Source organism: Phaethon aethereus (assembly GCF_964289735.1).
Source record: "Phaethon aethereus genome assembly, chromosome: 8".
In the NCBI taxonomy this organism is placed as follows: Eukaryota; Metazoa; Chordata; class Aves; order Phaethontiformes; family Phaethontidae; genus Phaethon; species Phaethon aethereus.
The window spans coordinates 4139798-4165711 of NC_138584.1; the positions used below are offsets into that span (position 1 = coordinate 4139798).

The window sequence follows — 25914 nt, forward strand, 5'->3', positions numbered from 1 at the left end:
GGGATCCAAGGCGTCCAAAGTTATTAAAATAAAGTTCATTCACAGAACAAAAACAAATTTAATTTGAATCGCTTGCAGATACTGCTAATTTTCATTTTTTTAATTAAAAAATGCGTTAATGTGAACTATGTGCAGGATTTGTTTCTAGTAGTTGTGTTTGTGCACATTGCCTCTGGACCTGCTGCTCTGCTACTGCTGTTGCTCCTGGGTTTCTCCAATCACCCCTGGAAAAAAACGTGATGGAAGCTACCAACACCCCAGCAAAAGAAACTCTGGGGTAGGCTGGCCTCACTTCATGGAGCAGACGTGGGCGTAACTCCTGCTCTCTGGGAGTCATGGTTGTCTCCTCCTCCCTCTGGGTCCTCTGACAGGCTGAGAGATGCCGTCTTGTTTGACAGGAGGCCAATGTTCTCTTGTGTCAAGGCTGATCCATTCGGAACATCACTGCTGAAAGAAAGTTGAAGAGAGAGGGGGAGGGTGTGAAGAGAAGTAATTACTCAGATTTTTCATTTATTTTACAGGCTTCAATATGTGTTGCTGTGGCATCTCAATACACAGTTGTGAACATGGATAAACATGTAAAGACTTGCCTTGTATAATAAATAGGTTGTCTGGTGTGCTGCAGGTACTTCCCAGAAAGAGAAGAACTAAAATAAGGCTAACAAAACCAACAAGACTACATATTTTTAGGCTTCTAGAGTAGTTCTATTCTGCAAAGTATTTCAGTATATACCACAAGATATACAGTATCAATCTGTACAATGCACACATTCTAGAATATTTAACTTATCTGGATCATTTACCTCTTTTTTTTAATTTTAAAAATTAAACAGTTGTTTCAATTTGATCACTTCCAGAATTTCATAAGGAAAAATTAGTTTCCACTCTGGAGGCCTCAATCTAACGGTGAAGCACAGAACTCAAGGATTGGGACCTCACAAGCTATTGAGAAGTTTTCTGAATACATACAGTTTCTGCATGAATATCCAGATTCCAAACTGCTCACATGAAGTTATGAAAGCGTGACTTAGCAAAAGCTTTGCAGTATTTGAGCTTTTCTGTTCAAAGTATTAGTCTGAATACACAGATTCTTGCAGCCATCTGAAAATGGTTGCTGTGTAGAGATTTCCAGCACTCCCAGCCAACATTTTATTTCAACTGACTATCAAATCTGAGTTCAAATCAATCCCAGGATCTACACAGATAAAAATTACTGCCTACAAGTAAAAGTGAACTTTGTTTCGAAATTACATACCTTCCTAGACATCCATATCACAAACCTTAGCAGGATGGCATAACTTTCCTCTCACATTTGGAACATTTCTTTTCTTTGAAACTAAAATGGTAGATAAAGATTTCTTTTATAGTGGTTTTTTATCTCCTGCTCCTCCCTACTAATCATCCAGTATTGACTAGATGGACTTCTGGTCTTACAACCATTGCAATTATTCTGTTGACTTAAATTGATGTACAGTCTCATTCCGCTCACCTACTGATCAGCTGAAATGGCCCTTAATTCATGGTCACACTATAAAAACTTGAGTTGTATAATCTTTTCCTAGTAGATTCTTAGCCGTCAGAGAATGTGAGGCAAGGGGTATTATTCATGTACCAGAGTGACCCTGATTAAGTCATTCTTCTGTTGTACAAGAGGAAGGTTGAAAGACCCATGCTACCTGAATGTCAGTGCGAGGTCCTCAGCTGGAACCTTGCTTTGCGGTTCTAATTGTCCATTTTCTGTCTGTTTAGTGGTGCCCAGTTTGTTTTTTATATCCAGTGAAGACTGGTTCTCCTTCAAAAAAAGGACAGAAGAAAAACTCTTGAACATTGTGTTACAAGAATTTGAAACTTCATCCTTTGGGACTGGTGATGAAGGCCTGTAAATTGGAGCCATACAGTGTAACCCACAAAAGCTGTGAGACAAGAAAACAGACTCAATAAGATATGTTCATCCTCTCAGCACAGAGTATTTCCTGAAAAGAAGCGATGATTCTTGTAACAAGCAGCAAAGACCATAGACCGTAACAGCACACAGACTTCTGAATGCTAGCCTGTACCTGTAGATGATGTTTTCGACATTAAAGCAGTTTACACAACTCACGGCACAGTGACCTTGGAGACAATTCAGTTTTCAACAAATTCAGTGCCACACTAATTTTTAAATGGTGACAAAATAACAGCAGAGTATTTTAAAGTGGCTAGAATTCAAATTCTTCACAAAGAAGAATCAAAAAAATTCTCAGGAGGTTTTGAAGAATAAAGAGGTGAAGAGGGAAATGGATGACTCCAGCTGTGGTCATCCAGCAGAGAGCCTTTTTGCCAGGGTGAAAGGGCTGCAGCCAGCTACACAGCTCTCCACTCCACCTCTCTGCCTCCCAGCCCCACAGCACTCACCATGCTCAGCTCACGGGTTCTCTTCCCAATTTCCCTTTCCACCTGGTGTAGCTCCAAGCTCAGCTGTTCGCTTGAGATCATCCCAGGCCACTTGGGAGGTGGGGGTGGGGGCTGTGGTTGGCCTGCCAGGGTAGTCGCCTCCCTCTGCAACAGCAGCCTGTTACTAACAGCCTAAATGCATAAAGCCAAGCACATACACAACTGAGCACACAACACACCGAGCACAGAAAGAGCTCTAGGCCATAACTAGAGTATTGCTTATTTGCAAAACCAAGGCCTTCTCTCTCCGTCCTTAACAAGGTCCCAAACAAAATCACTGCCAATGCAAGTTTAAATTTTTTTAAAATTGCATTTTTTACATGCAGACAAGTCTTTTCATTTTTAAATAAGCAGTGCTAAACACCCTTCACTAATAAATTTGCATGGGTTTTCCCCATATACCGCTCCCTTCTCAAAACTAAGATGAAGCACATGAACAAAAACACGACTCACTCTCGTGAGCTGTTTGTTGAACAAAAGCTAAGAGCAGATAAGCAAATCTGCCACGTTATTTTACAGTAGTACAATTTCTGAAATTCTACAGCAGAGCCAGTATTCTTACTAAATATTCTAAGATTATCTTGAGTGACACAGTTGTCAATATGTCGCTCTCTACTGACCCAGATTAGGAAGTACAGGAAGAGAGAAGGGCAAGTGACTACTGTCATTCACAAACTGCAAGTTACTAGCAGCCAAGTAAAAGCAGTAACCACATCAGCCACTCCACAAATCTGTTAATACTTGGGAATCAGTTCCATAGGTGCGTGCTCTGCATTTAAACACACTATCTACTACTCCACACAACCGAACATCTGGCTGGTCTACAAGTAGAAATGCTCATTCGTTTGAGAAGAAAGCAAAATCATCTAGTTCTTCATGCTCAGACTGAATTAAGCAATTGCTACAACCTTGTAACAGGTAAATCAATAAAGCCTCCTGGATTTCAAATATCTGCTTGAAGCTTTGAACACAAGAGATAAATTGAAAGCTGTTATTACTCAAAATAACATTACTTCCCACAAATTCAAACGATGGTAAAAATCAAGGCTCAAAACTACGTAAGATTTAACACTGACACACACACTGTAATAATGGGCAGGACAGACAGGCCACTTACAGGTTTTGCAACTTTCCAATACTCCTCTATTATGGCAAAGGCAGACATGCAAGACTTAAAACTTTTTCTCCTCTTGTTCCCAAACAAAAGCACAAGAACACAAGTTACGCTTCAAGCTAACTAAGAAATGCATGCTACTTGTAACTGCTGCTGTGACTTAAGAATTGTGAGCTCTTACAGCTAATCTGCAATAACTCTCCTCTATAACATGTGTTATGCTTACCTAAGGGTAAGCATAGCTTCAGCAGAAGCTGCTATCCACTACTTATAGCAATTCCTTCTGGGAAAACATTAATATGAATGGTTGCTGAGGTACCTAGAATAGTTCTCTGGTAAATATTTACTGATTTTTCCTGGGAGGAAACAAAAAGTAACTAAGGCTTTGCTAAGACAATTCTTGCATTACAGCTTGACATTTCTCCTGTGTCTCACAAAGATTTCAGCTCATTAATTCTTTTATAAATGCAGACTCCCATCTTTCCTCATGTTGCAAACGACTACATTTCTTCTAAGCAGGGAGACAAAATATTAAGCTTTAATTTTTCAAGCTAAGTATCTTCAACATTTGTTTTCTTGACTCTTGTGGCTTGCACTGTTTAGTAAGATACAGGTACAACACAAAGCCAAATATGAAACAGATGAAGATCACAGCTTTCTGTACATAAAGTCAGACATTTTCAATGGCAGTACAGCCAAGAGAAACAGGTATCTAAGCCACAAGTTTGCCCCTGAGTTAACAGATGAACAGAGAGGGGAAGTAAAACAAGAGAGAATGAAAGCAAACATGAATGAGCACAGAGTGCAGATTCAAGTATGGTATTGATTTGCACATGAAGTGCGGGGAAGTTTCTGCTGCTAAGCAGAGAGGACTTTTACCATAGTCCCCAAAGCCTGGCATCACAGAATCAAGTACTGTTACTGAGTGTTGTTACAGTCAGGAGAATGATCATCAACACATGAGAAGCAGCTTTACTAGCTTCATCTCTCTGCATACCACCCCTCACCACTCTTCCAAATGTCGGTACCAACCTCTAGGCCTCGCATTTGTGTCTGCTGGCTAATCTGATGGTCTACTTGCTGCAGCTCCATGCGCAGCTGCTGCTCTCGCTCCGCTGAGGGTAACTGTTTCCCATGACCAGCCACATCTGACATGGACAGTCTCTCCCTTTGGGATCAGAAAAGCAAAAATAAGGAGTTTAAAAAAAAAAAAGCTTTACTCAGCTGGCACAGAAAAAAATATAAAGAAAATCTAGAAAAAAAGGCAAAGAAAAAAATAAAGCAATCCTACCTGTCATTGAAACGTCCCTGAGAAGGTATATTTTGATGAGGAGAATATGGAGAGCCTCCCCAGCCACCGTGAGTTCCATAAGGATTGTAGTCTGCCAGTGAACAGGAAGAAAAACATGTTGCATTACTACAAACATATCCTTTAAGTAGTTCAGCCAACATACAGAACTGGACAGAAATTAGAGAATAACCAGGAAGGTCAGTCCTCTACGAGTGAGGAAGTCTAATGTTTCTTCTTCTGAAATGAACACAAAAAATATCATGTGTGACTAGTCTCACGTGCATAATGTGCATGACTTTTCCTGCATGTCCAACAAGATTTGCTCCAGCTTCCAGAGCCTATGAGTTTGTGAAGGACTTCAGACACGCAGGGGAATGGGGACACAAAAACAAACTTACAGCCACCATGAGAGCAATTACTTTTTTAACTGAAGTTCCTAAAAGACTCAAGAATTGATTGATAATTCTGAGATACCTAGTTAACACCAGTGTGATGATTAAGCTTTCAGGGAAGCCAGAGTACTACCTGTGATAAAGTCTACCAAATTACTGCTGGAATTAAGCAAATGAGTTTGTTTTGTTTCCAGAAGTTAACTCCTGAAAAAAATCTAGAATGAAGTTTGCGGGATTATAATTAAGTCTTTTCTTAAGGTTATTCAGTGCACCTCAAGAAAGAGGCCATCTTTTGGAGTAAGATATACAGCCATACTTATACATGCGATTAGAAAAATAGATGTGTAGAAAATAAACCACTCCTACTTTATTTGCCTTCCCTAACATTATGCAAAACGATGGCTGCATTGCACTTTCAGCACCAACTATCCATAAAGGAGGAGTGCAGTATGGTACTTCATTATGATGGTTTTGCATTATGTATTTAAGAAAGAAGTAAGTTTCTTGATTCTGCTGCAACAGATTTAAAAGAACCCTCATCTCAGAGAGACCAGCAGAACAAAGTAACTTTTTCCAGACAGCAATAAATCACCAGCACATACACTACGCATGCACAAACCTGGAACAGGAAGCAGTGGCAGCCTTTTTCTTTGGGCTTCTCAGTGTAGCCCTACCTACAGTTATTTTTAGTGGCGTAACATAGGTCTCATCTATATTTCTAAGACAAGAAACAAGTTTACAGGGGTTGCCTTCAACTCGCACTACAATGTAGCACTAAACAAAATAGCAACGGCCAGCAAAATCCAAGAGCACATACCTGAAATGATCGATTTGGTAGTAGCTCCCTGAACCGCCATGGCCTGCATGGGACCCGAATTCTGGTACATCGCTTTGGAAGTACGAGAGATAGCCCCAAATCTCGACACAGTTGGTCGGTCTCCAAATGGAATGAGGTCATCATCACCAGTCTCTGCTGCTCTTCGCTGCATGTCTAATCGCTGGTCACGCATGGTTTTACTATCTACGTTCTAGACAAGACATAAAGGCACCAGTCAAAAACTTAGAAATGAACAAAATCACATTCCTTTTACAAGCAGCTGGTACCAGTATAGTAAGTCTCTCTTGTGAATTCCCTTCATCCCTCAACTAGTCTTCCTATTCTTTAGTTGCAACTCCACTGTTAGAGTGACATGTCTTCAATAGTGTAACTTAAGATGACCATTACTACCACAACTGTGAAATAGCTGCACGGTTGTGAACAAATCTAAGACAAGGGAGCAGCAGCAAAAGGAAATTAAGACAGAGAAAGTCTAATGAGGAAAAAAAACCACCTTCCAGAATAAAGTCAAAGAGGAGGTCAGTGGGCATCTGAGGAACACATACTCCTACCGAAGTCTAAAACACATGTCCCTGAAGCCCAGTGTTAAGAACTGTATGATCTTAACGGCCTGCAGATGACTCAAAATGGGAATTATTCAGTACAGCACTTACTTGGTCATGTCTTGTACATCTTTTCAGGCACATTTTTCATTAGGCAGTAGTACTGCTTGGAAGATTCTGGTTTCTAACTCAGCTTCAGGCTCAAAGACCTTAATGGGTCAGCAAATGAACAGATAAAATGTTCTCTCTCTACTCAAAAAACTTTACCAAGAAAGGAAAAGATGTGCACAGAAAACAAGCTCAATTTAGCTAAGTCAATTTGACTTAACTTAGAAGAAGAAACAACAGATTATTATAAAGATTTTTAACAAAGCTTTTCCTGAGATAAAGTTAGGCCAGATTTGGGAGAAGTCACCCAAGTAGCTTAAAAAACACAAGTCAATGGGTTGTTTCCATGAATAAAAATTAATTTTAAAAAAGCTTTCTCAGCACAAAAGAAACAAAACAAAAATACCCCCCCCCCATGATCACCACATCCAGATAAACACAGATAAACACAAAACAGTAACAGAAATAAACACTCAACAAAAAAACCAAGGGAAAGACACTTAGTTAAATGGGAAAGCTATCTGTTAGCTGCCAGAAAATATAACATGGTAAGAACTGCCAAAATCAAGTTAAGATTTTGCTCAAGAAATAAAACTGTAGTAGTGCTGTGTACAGCAAAAAGAACAAGGTAAGTGGGGCTACTACACAAAAAAGACTGGTTAAAGGCTAAACACTTCAGTACAGTCTAAAATGAAAATAAAACTCTGCAAGCTTTCAGTGAGGATAAGGATTACTAGAATCAGACCAGGTAACATAACTAAGGCAGGAATAAAGGGGTGAAAACAGCAGTCACAACTGAGTTGGGAGCTAAACTCAAGAAATGTAACATGTTGAAATTGGAAGAGACATTAGACAACATCTACTTTGGAATTCTGAAAGAAAAAGACAACTTAATTTTGAGGCCGTAGGATGCTAATACCAATTTTAATTTATTCCCATTTACTGAGTGGGGGGAAAAACACGTAGTGAAGTTGCAATGTCATCTGCATAAAATCCAGCATTATGCACTCTCAGATGATTCTATTCTGATCCTTGAAAAAAGGAATCTTTTATGAACAATAAAAAAAGGAAGAATTCACTTGCCGTCTGCAGTGAAGGTCTCCTGAGACTTTTTTCCTGTGAGAAGACAAGAACTGAAGAGCAGAGATCCTATTTGCTTATCTGAAAATTGGCTCTTGTGCAGAAGAACACTTCGTTTAGCAATGAAAAAAGAGGCTGCTTCTCCAGAACCCTATTACCTCTCTTAATTACGTTCCAGTTTGTTTGCACAGTTTTCTAGCAGCAGAGATGAAAGACAAGAGCTGTTTGTTGGTTGCTGAACGCTGCCACTTGGACAGCAATAAGCTGATTCTGAGTGATCTCAGTACTTGCCCAGGTCAAATGGGACAGCATTATGACTCATGGCAAAACACACTGTGTAGGACAGAGCAAAAGCACATGTAAAAAACCCAAAGCTGCAGACGAAATGCCTTTTCTTGCTCTGCTTTTTCTGGGAGAAAGCCTCCTTTTTGCTCCTGTGTCACACAGTGCCTTCAAGATCTTACAGGAAAGAAACGCACTGGACAGAAACCAGATGCATTTAATTCTAATGAGGCAGAGGGGAAACAGGAGAAGCTAGACAGAAAAATCCTATCATTTAGTTAGGTGGTTGCAACAGGTGAGCACCTGTCCACAAAAGAAAAAATTCTGGATAGAAATTTCTTCCCCCTCCTCTTACTGGCCAAAGAAACATCACCATGACAGTGACAATATATAAACAAAAGATGACAGCACACACTTGCAGATGAGAGGTGAAGGAGAAGAACAGATGCATCTCTGTAAAATAGTCCCTCAAACTAAACAGTCCTTGCTCATGAAGACTTGAATGTCTTTCTCTTTGCAAGGGCTACGAGCATACTTCTTGCTGCTGAGTGGTGCATAAAAGTTAGGAAGAAACAAAATAGTGGTGGTATTTCCAAATCCTATTTCTTTTCTTCTACATTCATGACTACCAATAATGACACCCTAGGAGCCCCTTTTTGCAAAACTGACCTAACAAAAATGCAGCAGCACAAAATAAGATCACAGCCAGACACCCATGGCTTCAGTGAAGGGCTGAATAAGCACAGCATAGAGTTAGAAATTGCCCTCAAGAAGAATCAGCCTAGTATTACGTTATGACTATGCTTCTGTCAAAAGCTTCATCCGAGTTTTGGGTATTCTTGCGGTCACAAATGATAAAGACTCCTTCAAGTCAAAACTAATTACATTGTTAACAGCAGTTGCAATTAGCTTAAAAGGAATTAATAGCACAAAGTTAAGTTACAGCATCTCCCTCTGACAGAAAGTACCACAGGAAACAACAGATGGACATGTTTAATTAACAAGCTGCCAGAGTAATTTTTGGATTTCAACTAAGTGTAAAAAAACATGGCAAAATATCTTTTGATATCTGTGGCTTTAGAGCAGAGTGGTTAGCTTGCATCTATATCCAGAATTTAACAGAGCTACACAGATGTAGGACTGTTCATAACTTGGAAAGCAAAGCATTCTGCACACTTGCAAAAGCATTCTTTGACTGCAATGCACTTTTGAGCTTAAAAACAAGCACTGCTGTCATCTCAGAAAGCAAATGAAAGAGTCCCTCCCAACCCACAGAAGTATCAGCTTTTCTCCTGTGTTCCCCCAATCCCTACATACCGCCATCTCCACACTCCTTGCTGCCACAACATCTTTGGGTTTTGCATCTTTGGTTCCAATGTAGGAGCCGATGGTGTCACAGGACCAGGGAGAGTACTGGCTATAGTCATTTCCTTTGTATTTCCCAGCTACCTTCAGGTCTTCATCCAAGTACTGTACAAAAACAAAAATCTGGTTCTGTAAGTGAAGGGAAGAAGCAGCTTCACAGCCACCGCTACTTAGGTTCAACAGCAGTGCACTTGAAAGAAAAACACCACCAAGATACTTTTTTTATCTGATACATCACCATTTGGAATTGGGCCATGGCAAGTATGAAATGTGTGAAATTCTGATCACTTGGCTACACTCCCAGTGCTGACTATTCATTTGGCCAGCACGAAAGTGGTATTTTGACCTTGGTTGGAAAAACAAACCTCTATCAAGCTGTTACTTAATTCTGAACATGTCAGAAGCAAATGAGCAAAGTCCAGTAACCGTCAAGACTGACCACTTAGAATCATAGAATCATTTAGGTCAGAAGAGACCTTTAAGATCATTAAGTCCAACCATTAACTTAGCACTGCCAAGTCCAACACTAAACCATGTCCCTAAGCACCACATCTACACATCTTTTAAATATCTCCAGGGTACCTTCAGTTAATAATGGCTCAAAATTAATTCTCTTGGTTGTACCGAAAGCAGATAGCTTAGTATCAGTGGTAAAACAGATAATCAACAGCCAACCAAGAGACTGGAGGCTGCATTGTAAGGGCTTCCCACCTAGAGCACAAAATGTAGCCCCTCCACCCCAAACACATGCTAACACTGTACTGTTTTGATTTTCTTCTTGTCTTCACCTATCAGCACACACAAACTCCGAAGTATTTTCTAAACATGCTCCTAAGTCACATTTTTGTCAAAATATGCTTACCTCCTCTGAATGAAAAGGATGAGGCAAAGTTGGTGATGGTGCAAAAGGAGGTGGAGAAATCACCTTTCTCTCTTCTAGCTGGGCCATGATCTCTTTCCTTCGCCGGTGAAGTTCATCCAGGCTGGGATGAGGCTGAAATGAGGACAGAAATACGTTACAAAGCTTCTGAAGCATTAATGCACAGAACCAGTAATTTAAAAAATTTTGTTGACATCCCAAACAAAATATGGCAACCATATACTGCAAAAAGGAAAATACAGTCAATAGACGGTATCATTACAATAATAAGTAACAATCGCTTAACAAAGTCTATCTGTTAACTTTCATGTTTAACATAGGACATACATGTTTGTACACTGGCCAGAGCGTTAGCTCAAGACACCCCAGAGGCTGGGAATGTTATTTGCCTAAAACTGATTAGATTCTCAACTAACCCAGTGTTTCTAACTTTAAAACTACTAATCTTTTAACTCACAGGTAGCTCAACATTGCCAAATTGGAACACAGAGTCAAGTTTCCACTGGAGTATGGCAAGTCCCCATTTCACTCATATGGCAGAAAGTGGTAGAACTCTACAGATCATAACCTAGTCACAGTTAGTTTTCACTTAGCATTCATTTTGCAATAGAATTAAACATCCCACAAACGCGTCAAACTCAAAACTGGTAAATCTACAAGCTATGTTAAAAATGCTTCCTTGCCTCAGCAATACGAAGGACAGCTACATGAGTCCAACTATTCTACAGGACTCAATTCCAGTTGGTGATTTACCAAAACAAGTCTGTACACTTCTGCTAGGAAGACTCTTCAGTTAGGAATCTTAAAGAGAAAACATTTGGAAGCGCAGTATTTTTAGTTCCTTTATCAAGGGACATATGTTTGCATATTTATTTATTTAGGCACAGAGATGGGCAGTACAAGAATGCACACATGACCATTTGCACATGCTGTATTTAACCTGCACAAGAAAGAGTGGCCCTCTCCAGCCTACTCTTTGTTGAAGTCAGGGCCATATGATACTTCCAAAATTAATGACAAGGCTTTTCTACTTCAAGCACTAAGTAGCGGCCTGCTCTTTACATATTAACATCATTACAATTGCAGAGTTGACCAGTAACTGAACTGACTTCCAGTTTTTAATCAGTTTCATCAAATGTATCCCTCCTTAAAGTTCTAACTTTTAATTCCTCACAAAAAACATCACCGTAAGAGGCTGAATATTTTTGCAGTAAGTAGTTTATATTTTCTCCCTCAACCAACTACAAAAACACAATATAAAAAACATACCCTGTGGCACGAAGGTCTGATCTGACTGAGATGTGGAGCCACTGGGCAATAACCCTCTGTTTGCTGGTATCTGTCTCTGGATTCAGGTACGTAGGAAGGTACAGCTGCTTGTGGAATTTCAATGGGTACAGGGCTTCCTCGGACAATCTCCTCTCGCTGATATGGCTGGACAGGGGGATATACACGACGGCTGTCGTAGTGCGGTGGGTATATGGGTTGTGCCATAGGAGGGTACTGCTGTGGCTGTGTGTACTGTGGGCTCACCACACGATCCTGAAGGTAGGGTGGGTAATGGTCTAAATAAGGTGGACCAGGTTCTGGAGCTGATGGAGGAGGTCGGACAAAGCGAGACATGGACTGAGTGGGATAGTAGACTCCTGAAATAGAGCAAGAGGGGGAAAAAAAGAAAAACACACACACAAGATACAGAAAGTGATTATCACAACTGTCCACAACCAAATTGTTTCAAACACTCCAGTCTACAAGTACCATGAAGAGAATGGTATAAATTAATTCACATTTATTGTTTGCCCCCACTGTCTAACTGCTTTTCTACTCAAAAATTAACCACAGAAAACTTTGACGAAGCAAAAGTTGATCCAAAAATCAAGTGACACAGTTTAATTATCTAAATAAGATACCAGCAAGGTGTAAAGGTTACAGTAGCTGGAGAAGAGATGGCGAGATGGAGTCCACCACAGGTGCCAGAAAAGTCCTACTAGCATACCAAACAGAAATAATTCACTAGAGTGTCTCTGCAGATTGGTAGTAATGCTTTAGCTAGACAAGAACCAAAAAGTAAACTGAAGATTAGCCTGTACATCTTTATCCACACAACTAAAATTCAATTTGTCCCAACATTTCAGAGCCACTGCCTCTGTAAAGAAACTTGGATTAATTTGAATTTAAAGTTATCCAAACATTTATTCTACCTTTCTTGAAGGAAATTTCAGCACTGTGAATCAAAGACTTCCAAGATCACATCTCCCAGCTATATGAAGATATTAGTAATCTACCTGGGATCTTCAGATAATTTAAAAATATGCATGAATATGTGCACACCATTAACAATGTGTGCATCAAATTTTGGGGACAACTCAGATCTTCATTTGCACACACTAAGCTTCATTTTTTTCCTACAAAATGCTCTGCAACTTTGTCAAAAATGGGCGTGTGTGTGTCCCCTCCCCTCCTAGGGCAGCTTCTTCTTCTTTCCACTTCTTTTGATGTTCCATTCCTTATTTTAATTTCATATTAAATTCACTTAATATCATTGCTCTCTCTAATCTTACATTGCCTAAGAATCATCCCCTGTCTTTATATATAGCCATACCTTTTCTTTTTAATCCTCTTCAATATTGTCTTTCTCCACTTGGTCTCCTCATACTTAGAATTTTTCCTCTTACTTCCTTTTTTATGAGGTTTTCTTTTTTGTGCCCAGCCCGCCTCTATTTTCACTTGTCTCTATCCATCACATGCACATGCAGACGTATGTGAAACGCTCGTACACTTTTCATTAAGGACCTAAGTACTTTCACCCCTCAAGCACAAACCCCTCGGCTGGCTAAGCTTTATTTCCATTTTTCCCCCCCGAGTTAAATTGAATTAAGGTTTACCATGTTAGATCCTTGATCTAGCCCAGTTGGGAAAAACTGAAGAAAGAAGGATTTGCTACCCTGGATGGATACAAACCTCTGTTTTCACTGGCATTAAAGTCCTCAGTTAAGATGTAAAAAGCCTGCCGATTTCCCTTTTATTATGCCATCACCACATTAGTGCCTATAGTCCACATGATATGCAAGTGAACTCCAACTTAAGAACTCAGGTAAACACCAGAAGGGCAAGAAAGAATAAAACCAGTATGAAGATGAAAGACAGACTGCTTGGTCTCAAACTTACCTTGTTGGTAGGGTGCTGGCTCAAATGGTGGGGCAGCTCCTCTAGGATCTTGATAAAACATATCTGCTTGCTGCGCGTTATACAACTGAGACCCTCGTGGTACCATTTGCAACTGCTTAGTGACAGACACTGAAGGCAGATCCGTCGGTGCCCGAGCAGGCACAGGATGAGGGTTCACCGGTAAGGCAGAAATAGAGCTCTTGGGCACAGGCTCCAGCCTAAAGAAGTAGAAAGAAACACTGCTCTTGGTCTACATTCCACCTTCTGAAGGCTTACACCACCACCTCCAATTAAGATATAAGCAAACAAGGAAGTAAAGCAGCTCTAGAGTTTTAGCTGTAGTTTTCTACTCTACTCTTTGATCACTTAAAAAAACCCAAAAAAACCCCAACCCCTCTCCCACCAAAGCCCTGTTCTGTTTCTTTCCCACAGAATGGGTTTACTTCGTTTCTACTGCATATTTACACACATGACACTGAACAACAGTTAGGAAGACCCGTACAAGTCAGGAGGGGATCCAGGGGCACTGCTACTCAGATGGTCCATCTTCCCTGGCTTCAGAGCTGTTTCATAACTGGAGTCAGTCCCTCGAGAAATAAGTTGCGTCACTGTGCTGCCTGTTGACACAATTCCATTTGGCAGAGCAGAAGTTTTCCTATTGGGCAAGTCCACTCCCCCTTCCTCCGAGAGGATAGCTCCTGAAGGCAGGCCCACCTCATTTAGCTGGCCCAGGGAGGCACTCAGGGGTCTTCTGGGAACCAGACGTTTGTTCATTTTACGGAATCTTCAGAAAAAGAAACCACAGGTCAAAAATTGAAACAAGAAACTAAAAGGAGTCGCATTTTCAAGGCTTTTCAAACACAGATGCTACCTATAATAACAGAAGCTTCAGAGTAAGAATCACAGGCTATAAGCCTATTTTATTCAGAGAAGCAACTAACAGCAGACAATTAAAGTGACAAAAGATGAACAGATTCCCCTTTGTACCATCTGCTCAAGCCTTTATTGCCACGTGGTATCTTTTAAAGCAGTTTGTTAAGATTTATGTTGCTATACCCATATGTAGCTTACACTGTGCTGTTTGATAAATTAAGTGATTGCAGAGATAAAAACTCTATGAACACACTGTAACTCCAAAAATCTTAACTGCTTCTGTTAAGTCTGAACAAACATAAGCCTTTTAACTCATGTTCCACAAAAATCAGCAGACAGATGGTACTGGACCAATGAAGAGATCAAATTCCAGAGTTGAAGGTCCTCCACTAAACATCCTGCCATCAGCTTAGACACCAGAATGCAAGTGAGAGGGCGTATTTGTAGGCCTGAGTGTTCCTGCTGTTTATATTGCGGAACAAGAGGCCATTTCCTATGCAAGAAAGTTTCAACAGGGTTGAAACCAACGCTTTCATATCATACCTCACAAGCAAAAGGGAGATGGTAACACAGATTAGGAAGGTACACACATTACTGCAGAAAACAAAAAGGGGCAGTTATACTCTCTTACTCAATCTTCAGATAAACTCTACGTTTGCCCACACGCACAGCATTAACAGCAATGCAGAGGCAAAAAGGCTTTTTTTATTGTTGTTTTGGTTTTTAGATGGGACCAAGTATAGAGTCAGACCAAGTGTAATCTTGCTATATAGATTTCAGCTGTTCATTGACTATCTTCTAGCCACCTTCCTAACTCTCCAACAACACCCCAATTTCCTGGCTGGATTAATCTTTACCAACATAATCAAACTATAAATTCAAGCTACATAGTGTTGACAGTGGACATCATTCAGAATGCATTAAAAGGGAGCAAAAAAACCAGGCTATCACCACAGTAGAAGCACTTGAGTAGGGACAAACTACAGTTTTCTAAACATAAGCTGCTCAGAAGTTGTTCTGGCACCTCACGTCAGCCATGCAGGTCAGCTAGACACACGGAAATGAACAGAATTGAGGTCCCCAGGCTGAACTTACTGATTTTGGCATCCTGCTCAATATCCAAAACAGTTTCTCCCTGCAAAGAGGCAGCGGGAGGTTAGGAAACCACTGCCACATTCTCCCTGCCAATTACTTCTGGACATCTGCCTCCCATCACGTCTCTTAGAGGTGCAGTGTCTTATGGCTCCTGACTATGTGAAGGCTTGCACACAACTTGCAAGATGAGGAGGACTGGCCATCCCTGCCCGTTCATGTAGAGCACAACAGTATGCTCAAGAGACAGAGGCACACGTGTATAGACATCCATTCAATCAGAGGTGACAGAGAGAGTTTATATAGCACCCTTCATGATAGAAAAAAAGTTGCACACCGCTGTCCTCTGGATTTTTCTGAACAATTTTATGAATCTTTGTTGCAGCGTCCATATGTGCAGGACAAAAATGATCTAAAAAAGTTTAGTACTTGCCTATGCACATTGGGTCTCTGTCCCTTGCCAAAAGGGGAATCAGCTGCTGTTTAAGCAAGCCTAGATTATAATTTGCTATCTAAGGCATGACAACATACACCCCCATAACCTTCCTGCAAACTTTTAAGTTTGTATCTCTTTACATAGAGATAGAGGAACCACACAGTGATAGCAGTGCATATTATTCATACTAAACATTTTTAAAAGGAGTAACACTAATGCTATGTCTACTCAAGGGAATTAAGCAAAGATAAAAGGTACAAGGAAGAATCAGAACTCAAAAGTTCCCCAGTTCCCCAGCCTGAAACCAAACAAGCATTCACTCCACCCCACGACAACGTTATTACTCAGGCATACAAGCCAGTCTGGATAAAATAAGACGTCTTCCACCTGCAAAGCTGATGAACAGTCCTCCTTAATACATACTACTAGTTCAGAGGCACTAATACTGACCTTTGTTAACCATCCAAACCAGCACAACCAATCTCCATTTTCTCAACAATGTGACAAAAGGTGAAAAATCTCAACTGTTTCTGCAGAACACAAATATCAAAGTCCTATTCCCTTTTCATTTGAATAACTGCCTTTGTCATTCTAACACCACATGGCTCCGCTTCTTTTTTCTTCCTGTTTTGCCTATGCGCTGCATGCTGGCAGCAAACTGCCATATTAATGCTTCGATTTTTAGATTTTAAGGAAAAAAGACTGCATACCATTTCCAAATCTTTGGAGTTTTCTTCTGATTTTAAAAAAAAGTGCCTTTTCGTAGAAGAAGTTAATGATTTTAGCCCAAAAAACAAGTAAGAAGTTCTCCATGCTGCGTAACACACACTGTACTTGTTTCTTTTAACTCTTAAATAATCCATTTTAGTTACAAAAAGTAAAACAACCTTCAGAACAGCAGCAGCAGCTTGCTCTTGGATAACTGGGTACCCCCTCTAAATCTGTAACCCATGTAACTTATTTAATGCAGATTTCATACGACCACCATTTTTTAACTCGTCAACAACAGCTTTAAACTACTTAAGTTACTGCATATGCAATCTGTCAAAGAGCTTCAGAGAATAACTGTGCAGAAAGAAAACTTGCAATGCTTGGTTTTAGCTCTCTGGATAGCCCTAGCAGCACAGAAGAACAAGAGAACCCCTACATCTGGAAAACTGCCAGCAACCTACTTCCCACACCTGAATATGAAAATGAGAAATACACACAATCATCCATAATGGATGCAGTCAAACAGCATGTTTAGTCACACTTAAGAAAAACAGCCCACCTCCAAAGTCTCCAATAACATGTGTGTAAACATCAAGCTTTGAGAGCTGCATTGCTGCTGAACAAAGCAAAATATTCTATATTTAAGAACAAACAGTTCCAAAACCTAGGAGATGGCTGTTACAGTTTTTTCACACTATTTCTTGCTAATGTAACAGACTAATTATTCCTCCTCTCCCCCTTCCTACATACAATTAGTAACTCTTATGAGTAAGCTGAAACAGTGATTGGACTGATTCCTATCATAAGAGGTACACTTACTTTTCTAGCTCCTCCTGTGAATGTGCAAAGGTGCAGCTGGCCCCTCGGGGGCATCCTCCTCTCTGCTTCATGTCTCTGCACATGTATGTCTTGTACTTGCTGTGCTGAGGAGGCTGACAAAGTTAAAGAAATCCAGTGAGATACCAGAACGTAAGTGCACAAACCCAAAAGCTGTTGATAATTCCTTCCACTTAAATCTTCCAGAAGTACCTAATGCGAAGTAAATGACTGGAACAGTATTCTTGTTTGGTTCTTCAACAGAACTAATAGATTCAAGAGTAGATATTTTGACAACTAAGTCACTATCAGGTTTTTAAAACATTTTTATTCAAATTCCTTGCTGGGGCTTGATTGGAACACAGCTGTATGTTTCAGGAAGCAGTTACATGGACAGACACTGATATAGGCTGAAAAAATAACCACGTTTAATCAGAAATTGCCAAAGATTCATCACGCTTTCTAGTAGATTGAAAATAAATTCAGTTACTTCACAGTTTAGTCAGTTACTTTTCCCTGAGGTTTCTGTTAGCTCAAAATGGCACTTGAATATTCCTTTGATCTCTCATCAAGTCCACTTTTAACCGCACTCTGGACTAAAAATCTCTTAACTACCTATGATAATTATTTCCATCAATAGTTGGGGATGCAATCTTACTCCTACACAGATCAGCAGGGTATGGGCTGTCTTCTGTATTTTTCTTAGTTAAATTTCCCGAGAAACAATGACTAACTGCAACCCTACTGTCTGCATGTATACTCATTTGCCAGTCTCTTCAAGACATTTACAATTACTAGTTTTTATGGCAGAATTAAACCAGAGGCAGAAATACCCTACCAGAATTCCCACCAAGGGAAAGGTCTGTACAAGTAAACTCTTGCTTTCTGAGAAACTCAGCCAAAAGATGTAAATCTGTAAGAAGCCCTCTGCAAACTGATTCGTTCTCTCCCCCGCCCCACATCTACTGTAGTGAAAAAAGGACTTTAGCAGGGTGTACATAAGCTGCACACCCTCTGCTAGCCACCGCTGCTGGACAGCAAAACTCTACCCAATACTCCGCAGAAGTCCCCTTTCCCACTTGGGAGGCTTTGGGTTCCCTTCCAAGCGGCACAGCATGTACCAGGGCTAGGCAAATGATCTCACCAGAACAAAAAACCCTCACTGGTTTTCCCACTCCGATTTCCACTTGTGTATTCCTACTGCTTTTCCTTTTGCTAGTAACAGTGCTCATTAGGCATCCCAGTGCATGCAAAAAGGTAAACCAGCAAAAATAATTCACTCTGAATTTGCTTTTTTTTTTTTTTTGGCAGAGAGAATCTTTCTACTCGTTCAGCTCCCTGAACCAGCTCTCCAAGAGGCTGAGTGCCAAAGCAAGGGAGGGAGTAGGGATGCATAACAGGCAACTCTGTCTTTCAGCACCAGCTATATCAACTTAGCTATACAACAAAGTGAGATCAAAGAAACACATGATAAGATAACTATGATATAAGCCAATATATATATTTGGCAACATAATTTCATTTCTGAAACAAAAAAATTGTTTCAGGAACTTGGATAGCACCTTTATATTAAGTTATATATTAATTATAATTATTATTAATAATTTTATATTAACTGAAAGAGGGTAGATTTAGACTAGATATAAGAAATTTTTTTTTTTTTTTTTTATGATGAGGGTGGTGAAACACTGGCCCACGTTGCCCACAGAGGTGGTAGATGCCCCGTCCCTGGAAACATTCCAGGTCAGGTTGGACGGGGCTCTGAGCAATCTGCTCTAGTCTGAAGATGTCCCTGCTCACTGCAGGGGAGCTGGACTATATAGCCTTTAAAGGTCCCTTCTAACTCAAACTATTTTATCACTCTAAGTTTTCCCAAAACTTTAGACTTTACAGACCATTAAGCACAGGTATAAGAACAATTTCACTAACACAGAGCCATCTGGCTGAAAGGTCTCATGTTAAAGCAAACTCAAGAAAATCCCCCCAAATCACAGTGCTAGGCACTCCAGCCTCTCTCCCCCACCCTCTAGTCAGGAGGGCTTTATACCTTTTTCCTTAAGTTTGCAGCTGGATCAGACTGTTTTTATCCTAGTGGGCTGTGCAAATGTCTTGTTTGATAAATATGATGCAGCAGACTTTTTTAATCAGCTCCTCAAACCAAAACTCTCCAGATGACATTAGTAAACCTCTACTGTTGGATACAGCTGATAAAATTTAGGGCTAAGCATTTCCTAAATGATTTAGCTTTTACCTGTTGTTGATCTGTTCCTTTCTTGCTGTGATTCTGAATATAGTCAACTAAGCCATGAACCACAGTCCTCACAGCAACTAGTCCATTTTCCAGTTGTTCCCATGTCGGAGGTGGAGCATCTATTGCATTGACAGCAAGCAGAGCATACAAAATAGAAAAGTCAGAGGGATTTTCCAAAACCAGGTGCAAAGAAACTGTAAGTATCACAAATGACTAAAGAGATTTTATCAGAAACATGTGTCATCAGATAAAAAGAGTTCAGCACCTTAATTCAGGGATACATACCACTTGAGGGATAAAGCTAGCTATAGACTCAAGATCAAACTACACAAAATATCAAATGAGCTAGCAAGACTATTATTAGCATGTCAAATTATCTCCTTTTACCAGAGCTTTCATATCTCACAAGAACTCCAGAGTAAATGCATTGCATAAACTCTGCACATAATGAAAAAAAAATCAGGCCGAAAAATCCCTCTTCGCGCTCAAATTCCTCTAGTTAAAATCTTTCCATACAAACACCATCACCACTGGCCTAGATCACGCAGGCACAGTCACCGAATGCAACAGAAACTGATGCTTCTCACAGAAAAACGTCACAAGGCAAATCTATGTATCAGACCACCATTAACACACAGCAGCGTGAATAAATTGTACAGTCTTAAATCTACAGGGGCACTTGGTCTTTCTAGCCAATCTCCTTTTCTAATCATTTAATGTGTTCCAGCAGATGACACTCCTATCGCATGCCTACACACTCTGCTGCAACACACAGGACGTTAAAGGGCTTCACTAAGCACCTTTCAAAATCTTTAGCACAATGACATTCTATTCTGCTCACAAGGCCTTAATTCTTCCAGAGACACTTCAACTTACCTATAGAACAACAGGGAAGCAACTCAACAGCACAGAAGAGAAACACCAAGATCAGACTCACCTACTGAAACCGAGTGAGGCTATTAGTGATTCCACTTTCCGCTATCAGTCCTTGGCTAACAAATTTGCAGTACCCACACAGTTTTGTCCCTGACTTGTTACAGTATGAAAGATTTGGGAAAAAAGCACTACATCTCCTTTAACTGTAAAGTACACCTCATTTGAAAGGTAAGTCTATTTCTGTTTAAACAAAGAGAGCCACAACTTTTCATCTCCTGAAGTCATAGTTTAGGCCTTCAGACTCTTTGATATTAATACCAGCTTCACAAATACTAACAGGTATAAAGTAAAACTTCAGCCACTGCACTCCCCATTCTGTCCCTTCCCTTCTCCCTCAGGTGACCATCTTGACAGTGCTGCTGACTTTTCCAACAATTTCCATCTTTCTCTGTCAAGAGCTTAGATTTTATTTCCCAGTTGCATTTTTCCAACAAACTTCCCCTTCCCAAACAGTCTTTCATACCTTTGCAGAATTACATATTAACAATACTAAATTCCCTAGGATAACAAATTTTTCTTGTCTAGACTGATTTTTGCCCAGCTTCTGTCTATTTAATATAATATACCAAAACTCTACTTTGTAATACAACATTGTTCACACAGAAGGCGGCTTATGATTATTAGCTGTGTCTAAGAGTCTTCTGAGTGCAGTATCTGCAGGCTAGAGACCTCAGATCAAAAACTAATACACAGAATTTCTAGAACAAAGAAAAAGTCACACAAATTGTCAATAAGTCAATGAACATCCTTAATGTGCTAAGTGTTTTCTTCCCCTAGTTTGTAAACAAATTGTTTGCTCTGGTAAAGAACTGGAGAGAAAGAGATCTCAGTGACAGCTAAGGCTCTGCATTAAGCACAGTGGTTCTACTGATCTTGTTGCTTTGCAAATCTGGTTTCAAATAGCAGCATGTGTACTAAAGAAGGGAAAAGGAGGAAGCTAAGACTGCTGCCACTCTTCCAGTTACCATTGCCCAGCATTGAGTATACACCATGTAACCTCAAAGGTTTGAATGTATCCAACATCCTCATCCATGCTCACCCGGTGCTGTCAAACAAGGATGATCTCCTCGGAGTAGCGGTGAAATTATTCCTGCCATGCTTTTGAATCTATTTTAGCTTCAGAATAGTTCAGTTCCTCACACAGATTATGGCTGTTCCCAGGCTAATTATGAAAACCACTCAAGAATCTTGAGTTTATCATTAATCTTAAGAGTTAGAGGATGTTTCTTTCCACTAGATTAACAGCTTTGAATCCTTCAAGCTGCTCTTGCTAAACTCTAGGTTAAAGGTTTTTATAAAACATCTAGACTTACCTGGACTAGGATCAATATTTGCCAGGAGCTCTAGGTGAGGTCGAAGACGATTCAGGTTAGCTGGATCTCCAGTCCTCTGAAGGGCAATAGTTAATTCTTGAACACTCTGTGCAAACGAGGCTGGGGTCTGCAACTTAAAAAAATTATAATAATTAACTTTCTACAGGCAAAGCAATCCCCATGGTTTCTAAAGGTTACTCCACAAGCTCACAAGAGCTGACTTCCACAACTGGAAGAAATCACTTCAGCACCTTCTATGAAATTCCTTCTCCAGCATTAAGAATGCACTTCCACATTGCATGTTAAAATACAGCTCTAAATGGACAAAACAAAGGCTGGTATTATTTCTAGCAATGTAGCCTATTTCTTTTCTGTGTTGTGCTGGCACCCAGAAAAAAAATACAGACCATGAGAAACCATTTAACTTAGATTTCTGAAGAGTCTAATGTCTCTAACACCCGAACCAACAGGTTTGCACCCTGCTTTAAACTGCGTACAGCAGACAAAGAGCAAGATGGTTGAAGGACAAAGACAGTTAGCAACGTTCTATTTACTGACATCACACAATTTCAGCAAAATCTTTTAATTCTACATAGATCCTTCAGGAGATACCTGGCAGGACACCTGAAAAGGTGGGCAAATGTATAAATACACAGCAGAGCTATCTTGAAGCTAATCCTCCCACCACAGGGCAGCCACAGCAATGGTTTCACAGCTTTTGTAACCATTCAACAAGGTTTAGTTCTTCCCACCTAATTTAGGCACTTAGATGCAAGTCCTCTAATTTAAAAGCCCGTTTATCCCTAAAAAGCAATCTGGGCATTTCTAGAAGTCAAGTCACATTACTTAAGAAATGTGCTTCCACCTCTCCCTCTTCCTTCAGGTATAGACTAGGAGACCGATTTTATTCCAGTGTCCTGCCTGGAAACACAAACCATTAACCTCTGTTACTACACTGGCAGTTATCAGCTGTTTAGAAAGGACACATCCTGTCTGTGCAGATAACTTTTGTGGCTTCCCTTCTACAGAAAGGGCTAAAGTAGAAAGACATGGCAGGATGGCAAAGGAAGCAAGATCCATTAGGTTACAAATATATATTCTAATTATTCAGACCATAACGGGTTTTGAAATAACAGGGTAAATGATTAACGGGTGAATACACGTGGACACAATTTCTAAATTCATGTTACAAGCATTTAAATCTACCACACTTGCAAACAAGATAGACTGGGCTGATTTTAGGTGGCTTTACCTTGTCAATGATAGACTGCATGTGGGATTTGTGAGACTGGTCTCCGTATAACAGTGAGGACCACTGGTCTGGTGCAATGCGTAAACCTGCTTCCATAGCAATTTGAACTATCTGAGAATCATGTTCCCTTCTCAGAGCTTCGTAAGTCCGAAATTCCTCCTTCAGTTGCATCAGGGAGGAATCTTCATCTCGTTTTGTCACCTAGTGGGGAGAAATGAGCCAAATACAATTAAGCAGGATAAACCAGAGACTATGTAAAGTCCAAGGCAAATTAAATCTTCAGTCAGCAACTAAGTTCTTCCTCCCAAACTAAACCAAACTAGGATACTATGCAGTGAACACTAGTTCCTACTAAAGTAATACACTCTTCATAAACTGGAACCATTATGAAATGGATACCAAATGTAATTTACTCAGATTGACCCAGATGTTGGTGGACATGTCACACTTCCTAAACGACATTACAGCAGCCACACCTTACCTCTCCAGCCAAGGTATTTTATTTGTGTTGGGGAATTTTGTTTGAGGGTACAAGTAGCAGCAACAAAGCATTTTTCTTCTCATTTAGCAACAGTGAATGATATTTAAGTTGAGCACCCCAGAATGGACCATTAAATACTGTCAAGTACAATAAGCAGGCTAAGTTCTCGTTATACAGCTCTTGTACCCAAGAACCTCATAGTTCTTTGTTTCTAATCACACCACCATTCAATTAACAGAACCGTGGATTTTCCAGCTTTAAGTCTCTTCTAAGGAGGTAAGTTATGCCGATTTACATAGAGGTTTTATTACTGTGCATCTATTAAACCTGGAGAGAATCAAAACTTAGCATTACAGCTTAAAGTTACAATTTCAGTCTACATTGCCATCGTACCAGTACAACAGAACAACTCCCAAACGCATGCGGGGCTTAATGAGTAATACTTTCTATAACTGCACACATTTTTAGGAACATTTAACATTACAGGACACTGAAAATTGAAAATACAATAGTTTTCATAGCATTACGAAACCTCCAAGCAGAATTTTCTTCATACCTTGAAGCACGAGGCTCTGTAAAGAAGCTGGACAACATGTCCAATGCTAGTTTTGGAAGCCTGAGGAAACCGCGGCTCCAGCCTCTGAACCACAAAGAGAACCAAGACCTTTCGTGACAAAGCAGATCCATCTTCCAGAGCCAGTAACACCAGCTTTAAAGCCTCCTCTTGCATTGCTGGGGGGGGTGAAGGTGGGAGGAAATGTGAAAAGGGACAAAAGATAAGAGAAGACCAAGAAAGACTTCTGCACAGTTTCTTGTTTCCCTACAAGTAGGGGACCAGCTACAGACACCCCCAGCCCCTCAATGCACACAAACCTACAGACAGGAAAGGGAACGGAGCAAGAAGGGAGAGAAGAGAACACTTCCAGATTCCCAGACTGTGGCTGGGGCAATAGGACTTTTAAATATTTTTATTATTATTTGTTCTCTTTGGGTATCAGATGATAGGAAAATGACTTTGTTCCTGTCTAAAAACTTTTATATGAATAACTGAGAGATGTATAAAGTGTATTAGCTACATCCCACACATACCCCAGCAGAAAAAGCTGACAGGCTGAGGAAGGGCAAGGTTGATTCCCATGCAGGTAAAACAGCAATTAGTGCCCACACAGATACATTAGGTGCTGTAGCACCGCATATTTTGCTAGATAACAAGCCTCCCTGTTCCCTGCAGTAGTGCAAAAGTTAGCACCCCAAAGCTAGTCTTCCTCCGTTTCAGTGGTGAAAAGCTTCTCTATTTTTAGAAATTGGCTTCATATTTCAAGGCATTATTTTTGTTGGTCCTCAACAAGTGAAGTCTACGTTTTCAGTAATGAGACTTTCCTTTTTTTTTTTTAAAGCAAATTGATTGGTTTTGTATTCTATGAAAAGGAATTTAATTTCGAAGTATGTATCTTTGTAAAAATGCATAGAAACACACCCCAAATGTAACAAATCTCTCCCCACAACTGTTTTGTACATTTGTTACCCTAGAGAAGGAAAAGAAGCCCTATCCAGTCACTTCTATTAACCTTATTTTTTTCTAGAAGGGTCTTACTTCTTCAAAGAATAGCAAGTGAGAAACTACTTCCCATTTTAATCTTATCACAAGAACAAAAGGACACGCATTATTCTGAATTTTATAGAAGACTTGCAAAAGCACTAAAAATGCTGGAAAGTCCATGACAGCAGCCCAACAGATGTATCATTATTTCTGAAGACCTACTGCTCAGAAATTAAGCCACTGCCTAATAAAATCACTCAGGCAATTTGACACCCATTTACCAATCCTCATCAATTATGAATTGCTTCTAGTATAGAAGTAGTACTGTGGTGTTACCTACCCGGTCCAAGGAACTGGCAGCCTCTGGCTCTCACCGCAGCCCAGAGGTTGGAAGAGAGCTGTTGAGGATTTTGATGCTGAAGAATGAGCTCTGTGACTGTTCTTTCACCAAGTGACCGTGCGGCACGCATGGCTCTGATCCGCCCTTCTTCCTCCACTAGCTGGCAGTGAACTAATGTCACAAGTTTCCTTTGCATGGGACGACTTAGCACGCTCTGCGTAGTACTGTTAAGACCCACACCTTCAAAACAAAATTAAACAGGAAAAAAAAACCCCAAACTACCTCATATCTCCTCCACTTGTGTGAGCCTTCAACCACTGTACTGTAGAAGTGCAAACCTAGTTCTCTTGACATCCACTTTGTTCAACAGAACACTAGAG

General features: G+C 40.2%; 1 protein-coding gene across 4 annotated transcripts in view; it reads right to left on the bottom strand.

The window, feature by feature from the left end:
* Positions 1-293: 293 nt before the first annotated feature.
* The window catches only part of RC3H1 (ring finger and CCCH-type domains 1), a gene marked incomplete at its 3' end in the record, with an annotated part of 34828 nt that continues 9207 nt past the window's right edge, over positions 294-25914 (bottom strand). The window contains exons 3-19 of one of the 4 annotated variants that reach the window (XM_082003132.1): positions 25535-25774; positions 24211-24386; positions 23174-23374; positions 21922-22054; positions 19673-19791; positions 17425-17537; positions 13996-14277; positions 13494-13711; positions 11595-11971; positions 10308-10472; positions 9398-9550; positions 6048-6258; positions 4839-4929; positions 4580-4715; positions 2395-2538; positions 1677-1792; positions 294-444 (exon numbers count right to left, since the gene is read on the bottom strand). In XM_082003132.1, coding sequence (XP_081859258.1) covers positions 294-444; positions 1677-1792; positions 2395-2538; positions 4580-4715; positions 4839-4929; positions 6048-6258; positions 9398-9550; positions 10308-10472; positions 11595-11971; positions 13494-13711; positions 13996-14277; positions 17425-17537; positions 19673-19791; positions 21922-22054; positions 23174-23374; positions 24211-24386; positions 25535-25774 — 3026 coding nt within the window. Of the gene's footprint in view, positions 448-1676; positions 1793-2394; positions 2566-4579; positions 4716-4838; positions 4930-6047; positions 6259-9397; positions 9551-10307; positions 10473-11594; positions 11972-13493; positions 13712-13995; positions 14278-17424; positions 17538-19672; positions 19792-21921; positions 22055-23173; positions 23375-24210; positions 24387-25534; positions 25775-25914 lie in introns of all 4 variants that reach the window. The other 3 variants (XM_082003133.1, XM_082003130.1, XM_082003131.1) reach the window with 3 other exon arrangements.